Below are 8,373 nucleotides of genomic sequence, written 5' to 3'. Positions count from 1 at the left end.
CAAAGTACAGCAAGTTTACTACAAAAAAGAGAAAAAGCCAATCACCTCTCAATTAACACAGGCAGGTAAACATCAAAGCAGCCACCCCACGGAAAAAAGAAAAGCTTGTACGAGTAACTTTGCCCTGCAGGATCACCAAAAGCAACCGGAGAGTCAAAGGTGCACCACGACATAATGTTGAGATCAGCATCCTCGGCAGACGACGATGACTTCATAGACGTTCAGACGCATATTGAGCCTACTCCTACATCAAAACCTCCATTTCCTGTCTGTGAAATTGTCCCATTTACATCCTCGTCACACAAACACTGAAGAAAACTCCACATTCATGTCACATCTGTGATGCAACGCGGAACAGATTCAATGTAAGAAAGCTACTATATTAGTCATTAACAACAGTATTTACAATATCTAACGTGTTACTCTTTTAAACAGAGCAGAACTGAATGTTACAGAATTTGATATTTTGCAATCTTTTAATAGCCCATGGTCGATCAAATGTATCCCTGGATCTCTGTGTTCCTGACAAGAGAGGCGGTTAATAGTACCAGAGTTGTAAATATGTAGCATCTATACGCTGGAGATAGATCAATACAGAGGGCCATGTTCAATCCTCAAAGAAATGAAATTAGCAGAAAGACAAAAGCTACAGACGGATAAATAGCTACAGATTGTTTCTTTTTCTTTTTAAACAAAAGCAAGTGAGAAACTGTACAAAATATTAACATTATTTGATGGCAAGACCATTGAGGACTTTCTCTCTTAACCTGCTATGGAAGTTACTCGGCTATAGTAGAGGACTTTGGTCCAGCAGGAGCTTCACTGTAATGAAACACATTCCTTCATTGTCAAATAAGGTGTCAAAGTCTGGAAAGTGCAAAGATGCGTTTGGACTGTGTAGTTAGAAGTAACCGGGGGAAAATTATGTTTTGTATGTTTTCTAAACTATAACAAGAAGCTAGCCCTGTTACTCCAAAGCCTGGTGGGCTGTGGGTACACATGACTGAGTTGGTCTGGTTGAGCTGTTGGTCAGCTGTGAGAGGATGGAGCTCTTTTTCACTTCTGGTCCTTAAGAAAAACATGGAGTTGGATTTGTTGGAGTGTTTCAATGTAACTGCAAATATCTGAATTTGATTGATATACTTTTGAATTTGTATTGTAACATCTGAAATCTTTATATCCGACTGAGTTAAGTTGTTCCCTCGTGTCGCCTCCATTCTTTTACGCGTACCACTGATACTTTGAACTGAATTAGGAAGTCTGAATGCATTGAGAACTGATTGCATTTTGGAATTTAAACTTCATTTAGAATTTCAAACATTTAAATTCAGTTTCCGGTGCCATGTTGCTCTTTTACAGATTTTTTTTTTAAAAAATTTATACAAAATTTCAATTTCAATTCATTACTCAGTTTCAGACGTTGCAATAGAAATAAGAAATCTAATTCACCTTCTGATGTTTGTACTCTATTTTTCATTCAAAACACCTTGTGGCATTCCTCTACCATCATAACCAAAACGGACTTGGATTTGATATTAAAAAGGCAAAGAAACGTATGAGGTTTTGGTTTACATACATGAAGGTGATGACGGAGCTGTTGCATGCAGAGGCACTGAGTTGAAAGAGTGTGTAGGCCTGTGTGTATACTCTCAGGGCATGCTAATGATTCACTCAAACTTTGCTTTTACATTATACAAAATAACAAAGTTGGCATTCACTTTTTTCCCCATACAGTTGCATCACCAAATACTGTATATACATACTTGACATAATATGTATACATGTGAACATTCCATGCAGCATATAAGAACCCTTCCTTTGAATAACATCATTGTAAGGAAAGAGGAGTTTTTACAACCTGCCGTCCTGTGTGTGTGTGTGTGTGTGTGTGTGTGTGTGTGTTTCGCCTTTTGTTTTAGATGAAAACTACCAGTATAAGCCAAAAAAGAAAAACGGGTCGCTGCAAAGGATTATCCGGTATTGAGATCAGTTTTCAGAGCCCAACAAAGGTTTGGCTCGGAAAATACCGGTAAGTATCAAGAGTTCCTGCAAATACAAAGCACATACTCAAGTCAGCTTGATGCAAGTGCATTTCCCCCCCTAATGTTTAGCTTTGATTCTGCATGACTGCACAAAGATCAATGTTTAAACTCCCCAAATGGCGTTGTTCCTTCATATGACACTAAAGTGATTTGCTGATTGTTAAAGTTGGATCACATTCATGTCACATGAGATGCCCAGCATTTGTATCAGGCAACGTTTTATTTAAGCTTGGTGTTGCACCGATGTCAGAGTCGACTTCAATCAATTCAGTTGTTACTCTATTACACTGTCATGCTGATAAAACAGCATCTACCTTAACTGTTACCTTCTATATGCAAATTTCCCAAGGTTTGCTGATGTGTAAACATTCCGAGGGTTAAGTCGACTGATGTAGAAGACACTAATCGCTGTATTGTAATATCTGTGGCGGTATAAAATGTGGCTGTTTGGTAATAAGCAGGGAGAGACAGAGTAAAGTCCCTGCCTTTCCAAAGGGGGGCCGGGTAGAATCAGGGAGACCTGAGGTACAAACTCTCTGTGATTACACTGAACATACATCTGTTTGGTGATTGGGATGGGAAGGATTGGGGCTGTCCAATCAAAGGCCAGTCTGGATGCTCAAGAAAGAGTTTGTGGGGATACGGGGACACTTGGCTGTGTTTCCGGTTTGTTACTCTAATCTATTAACACTACTTAAATAATCTACTTTCTACTGTTTTTCTACTTTCTTAATCTAATATTGATAATACAGAGTCTATTCTACTACTGATTGTATCTGTTGTCTTCAATTCTAATTGAAAAAGTAACTAAATGGCCTTTTTACTCACATGAACATCACCGGCTCGGTGGTGCTAAGGCAACTACTTCATAGTTCAATAGCTTCAAAAGTAATCAGGATAGCCTGACTGAAGAAAAATACAACTAAACAAGAAGTTTATTCAGCTAGCATAACGTGCTGCAGCTCGTCTCCATTACACATTCAGAGAGGTTAGGAGACTCGCAGGAAGAAGAAGTCCTGTCTGCTCAAAATGTACACCTGTAGAGGGATTCTTGGTACTGGAGTGTGTGCGCGTGTGTGTTTTAAACAGTGGAATATGGCTAGAATTAGGCCTGGGCACTGGTGTGTGGGGGTTAGGCTAGTCACGTTGGGCTACTAAAACAACAGGGCTTGGGGGGGGGGGGGGTAGGGTAAGTAAACCGAAGGCACCCCAAGGTCCCTCTACTGCTCTCCCAACTCAACCTGATCAGAGCTGGAGGAGGATGGTGTGGGTGATGGGAGGTGGTTTGACACTGGGCTCAGAGCAGAGCCCTGTGGGACGCCACTTGTGGGTGGGTAGGGAAGGGTCAGGGTTTCTGGAGCAGATTTTTTGCGGGGTCGGTCCTTGGGGACAGAGAGGGAGTCGGGTGCGTCGGTGCACATGGGGGTGGTGGGGGCGCTGGCAGGGCCGGTGAGGGCGCAGGAGGACAGGGGCGTCTCGCTGATGGAGATGGACGGGGGGAAGATCCCAATCTTCTGGTTAGTGGCCTCCTGGATGGCGCGCTCAAACTCTCTCACCTCATCCATTGTCATGTCTGGATCGGAGAGAGACGAATGAAGACAAAGATGAGACAACTTGAAAACATTTGTGGACAGTTTCAGAGAAAAAGTTGCAACTTGTCTTCATCACAAAATGTGTAACATTCCTCATCAACTTACATCAGGTCATTGTTTCTGTGAGAGACTCGGCACATACAGTAGTTTACTATAGTTTGACAGTTTGACCAGAGGACACGAGTGGATGCGTGGAAAGTTCAGAGGGAAGTCAACGATTCAAATATGAGACAAAGGGAGATGGAGGAAGGAAACAATCAAAAGACACATACGCTTGCTTTGTCATGGATCTCTATGGCATCCAGTGCAGATGGGTTTGTTGTGGAATGGTCTTGCTGCTCAAGGCAAACTTTAATGTTGGTTTTCTCATGCATTTGACTCTCGTAATCCCGCACGTCGTCCAATGTCATATCTAGAAGAAGGAGGGCAGGGGGAGGAACGAGGGTGGAGATGTGGGTCACTGCTCCATAAAGACACACGAGTGGAAGGAAATGTGTGGAAAGGTGACAGGGTTAGGCGGCAAAGGGGCATTCCGCGAGTTGTTAGTGCTCTTTAACGTTAAAGCTTCCAGTGATCCAGAGAGGAAACAAGAACACATCCCAGCCAGGAAGAAGGGAAGACAAGGAGAGTTTAGGAGTCTTTCAAGAATCAGGAAGAGCAGAACCAATCCAAACCAAAGGAAGAGTTTGGATCGGCATTGGAACACCTTGATGGGGCGATTGAAATCATTCCCAGGCAAAATCATTCCCAGGCAGAAGCATCCAAGGAGATGGAAGTTAGGAAAAGGTGAAGTGGTTATTGGTGAAACAGGAAGTGGAGAGAGCGAAGACGTTCTTACAGCATAGACAACGGAAAAAGTCAACGGCTGAGAGAGAGAGAGAGAGAGAGAGAGAGAATCTATTGCAGCAGCTTATTGTGTGATGTCTAAAGGGCCACAATCCCATGCAACCAGACTCAGAGAGACACAGACAGCTTCAGTCAGTCACTGTTTTACCTCAGTATGCACATTTCTGCAGGCGCAATGGGTAAAACAGTGTCAAAACCCCAATACTCCTCTTTAATGCCCTAAGAAGACATAGTTATGTAAGCACTGTATCCTTCTTTGTACTTTCTATGTTTCTATGATGTAATATAAGAAGGAGTTTGTGATGAAGATTGTCAATTTGTAAATCTTGTTTTCATCTTTGATTGGTACATAACCTTTATCACACCTGGAGGTCTGTAATGGTCAGAATACAGTGGCCTAAAGCTTTCACTCCTTGTGCACAGCGGTGCTGCAGCAATGGAGAGCAGAGGTTGATCAAAATTATTTTTTTCGTTTTACAGGTGCAGGTGTGATTTTCTTCCAAATGACATCTGACTTTGGAGTTAATTTGATGAAACATGACAGGATGTGGCTTCAGACTGTGTGTCATGCAGGTTTAATGCGAGCAGAGTGTGTGTGTTGTTGATGTGAGAGGAGGATCCATGCTGAGGCGACAGGGTTAGATGCAGGTTGGTGGTTAAAGGGTTTGTGCAGCTATGACACATCCAACATTACAATCAGTCACATCAACCAAACATGGAAATGACGACTTACAAATGTTAAACTCTTGCTATTTGTCTACATCTATGGAATCAATCAATCAAGACACAGATTGATATAAGAGACATGGTGAAGTGTGGAAGGTGCTGATGAACCTACCGATCCACTCATCCACCCAGGCGAAGGCCTGCCTGTGTCCCAGCAGCAGCACATCACGAATCACCTGGAACAATGACAAACAAGAGCTTTTGTGTTAATGAAGCTAATCATAATTAAACATCAAACATCATTCAGGATCGCTGCATGGAAGTGTCATCTGGAGACGCGGCGTGTTACCGGGCTGATGTTCCTTCCTAAAATTAACTTTCTGCTTTAATGACAAGAATAATCAGGTCGTTATGTTTTAATTAAAGTGGTGCTGATGTTCCTAAGCCGACTGCCTCTGAAATGACTGCGATTATGAAACAACTAAACAAAGAAGAGACAGAGCAGTGACGAAGTGAGTTACTGTGCCTCCACTCAACAACAAGATGGAATCCAAGCTGCTGCTACATCCTGGAGTCAAACAACCCTCAACTGCAGTACAAGAAAACAGTAAATACATTTATATTTGGTGGTTTTCAGTTGTTTTGTTTAAACTGGCAGTTTAGTTAAGAAAGAGACGAGAGGAATCAAAAGTTAACTGCTAGTCTGACTTACGTGTTTAAAATTTGATTTGATTTGCTTTACTTTACATATGAATGTAGCAGCAGCAAACAAACACACACACACACGGGCGCAAACACACACGCACACACAGTAGAGGTGCAAGCTAATTAAGCAAACTAAGATCAAAACTTGGCATTTTGGAGAAAAACAACTCCAGCGTCTTAAATGTGTTTTTATTTGACGTCTTTTCGGATTATAATTAAAATAACTGAACTCCTAAGGGTGCAATTAAATGGCAGTGAGCAAAGCTGCAGGACCACTGTCGTCCTTTTGCTGTGTGAAATGACTGATAACTGAGGTAATCAGTGGTGAGGAAACGTCGGTTGGTGGGTTCTTCACCTTGTGCACAAACTGCTCCACACGCGTCTGCAGACCCCACACCTCAAACTTCACCGTCACCAGCTTGTAGGAGCACATGATGGGGTCCTGGGTGTCCCTCCAGCCCTCCGGCAGCATGCCCCGGGATGTCTTCTCCGACTTGAAATACCGCAGGTCCTGTAATGGTAGAGACACGCACAGAAACACACACAGAAACACACACAGACACACACTTTAGATCTTCATAATTAACCCAAAACTTCAGGCATCATGCTTTCTGCACCACAGAGGAGTTGGGACTTATGGGAGCAGCTAAAATTAGACGCACGACTGCATGTTGATATTAAATACGCGTTGCATTAACCCCTCGGCTCCCTGGAGATCTCTATCCAGGCTCATTAGACCTGAGGCAATCTGGTATCAAACAGCTGGGGAGAAAATTAGCATTTCTCTCACTTCACTCTGAAGTACGCATGAACGTGTTTGGCTTTCAGGCTCCAGATGAACGCTGGGCAAAATGGAAGAGAGAGAGAGAGCGACAGAGAGAGAGAGAGAGAGAGAAAGAGGGGGGGCGGGGGGGGGGGGCAGAGGGAGAGAGAGCGAGCAAGAGAGAAGGAGAGAGAGCGAGAGCGAGAGAGAGAGAAAGTGAGAGAAGGAGAGAGAGAGAGAGAAAGCGAGAGAGAGAGAGAGAGCGAGAGAGAAGGAGAGAGAGAGAGAGAGTGATAGCGAGAGAGAGAGAGAGAGAGCGAGAGCGGGAGAGAGCAAGAGAGAAGGAGAGAGAAGGAGAGAGGGAGCAAGAGAGAAAAGAAGAGAGAGAGAGAGCTGTAAATAGCGACAAGTGTAGCTTTAGACGACAACAGTTATTTCCCCGGAGGCGTGCAGAGTATTTATCGTATCATATCTTTGTAGTGTGTGTGTGTGTGTGTGTGTGTGATGTAATTTTGGTCCTCTCTTCTTTACAGCGGCTGCTGTTATAAAGACAAACACATTCATTTCTCTCCATTATTGCTCCTGGATGCAGTTCTGGGGGCTCCTCTACACACTGATCTCATCTGTAGAACACGTTTGTGTAAATAAGACACAACACAACACTTCACCTTACTTAGAAACCCAATTCATCTAAACTTAACTCATTTAGAAACCTTACACAGAGAAGATTGGGGTCAAGCTCAGGGTTAGAACCTAGGACCTTCAGCCTGTGAGTGTGTGTGTGTGTGTGTGTGTGTGTGTGTGTGTGTGTGTGTGGCCTTGTGCGATCAGTTCAGTACTTGAAAAGAGAAATCCTGGCTTTCCTTCCTTATGTCCACAATGAGACATGAACCTTCACTCCACTGGCTTTTCTCAAACACAATAGAGTGTTGAGGTCACTGAGACCTGAGAAAAAGATGAGAAAGACGTTTCACCTGGGACATAACAGCTTCAGGGATGTGGAATGAATCAATAGAAGGAACTTTTTCACCTTAAAGTAGATTCATCTTAGACTGAATGAACAAAATCTGAGCGTTACAAACCTAAAATTGTTGTTTCATCCCCCATCAGAGTCACGTCATCATTCAGCCTGGAGCTTGTTTACTTACACACACACTCACACACTGACAGACTCCCTCACCTCAGAGTCTTTGTAGTAGCGCTCTGGGATCTCGTCGTAGGCGATGTCGACGAAGCAAACCTCCCTCTCCTGCTCCTTCAGCTCTGTGTCGAAGATCTGAGAGAGGAGCACAACAGTTTGTTAGCTGCCGTCTGTGCGTCTGCTGCCTTTATGTCCCCTCACTAACCCGCCCAGTACACACACACACACACACGCTCCTCACCCATACTGCCCATAGGGGGAGCTACATGTCTGTGTTTTGTCACAGGTCACCTGCTCCTATCAGCTGTTTGTTTACACATTTGCCAATAGATCAAGCATTTAAGTGTGTGCATGTACATATGAACGCTTCAATCATTTATAGATCCATGCATAATCACAGTCAGTTCAAACACACACTTCAACACCCACGCCCACGCACACACACCATCTCCACATGAGCTTGCAGGCACACGGCTCCCTCAGCAGCCGTAACGCCACAAGGAAGAGACGCAACAGCACTAGAGTTTCCATCAAGAACTGAAACCTGTGTGTGTGTGTGTGTGTGTGTGTGTGTGTGTGTGTGTGTGTGTGTGTGTGTGTGTGTGTGTGTGTTTATCG

At 43.6% G+C, this 8,373-nt stretch overlaps 1 protein-coding gene across 1 annotated transcript in view; it reads right to left on the bottom strand.

Annotated features, from left to right (window-relative positions):
- Positions 1-3,475: 3,475 nt before the first annotated feature.
- Positions 3,476-8,373, bottom strand: part of LOC143016681 (cytoplasmic phosphatidylinositol transfer protein 1-like) — a 56,362-nt gene continuing 51,464 nt past the window's right edge. Inside the window, exons 6-10 of the mRNA XM_076171132.1 lie at positions 7,795-7,890; positions 6,207-6,362; positions 5,319-5,382; positions 3,907-4,046; positions 3,476-3,615 (exon numbers count right to left, since the gene is read on the bottom strand). Of these exons, the coding sequence (XP_076027247.1) occupies positions 3,610-3,615; positions 3,907-4,046; positions 5,319-5,382; positions 6,207-6,362; positions 7,795-7,890 (462 nt within the window). The 3' untranslated portion in view covers positions 3,476-3,609. The remainder of the gene's footprint in view (positions 3,616-3,906; positions 4,047-5,318; positions 5,383-6,206; positions 6,363-7,794; positions 7,891-8,373) is intronic.

This window comes from Genypterus blacodes, unplaced genomic scaffold (assembly GCF_046128005.1).
Source record: "Genypterus blacodes isolate CSIRO-AG114 ecotype Tasmania unplaced genomic scaffold, CSIRO-AGI_Gbla_v1 ptg000240l_1, whole genome shotgun sequence".
Taxonomy (NCBI): Eukaryota; Metazoa; Chordata; class Actinopteri; order Ophidiiformes; family Ophidiidae; genus Genypterus; species Genypterus blacodes.
The sequence above is the reverse complement of the archived record's forward strand: the minus strand, read 5'-3'. Positions and strand labels throughout refer to the sequence as shown.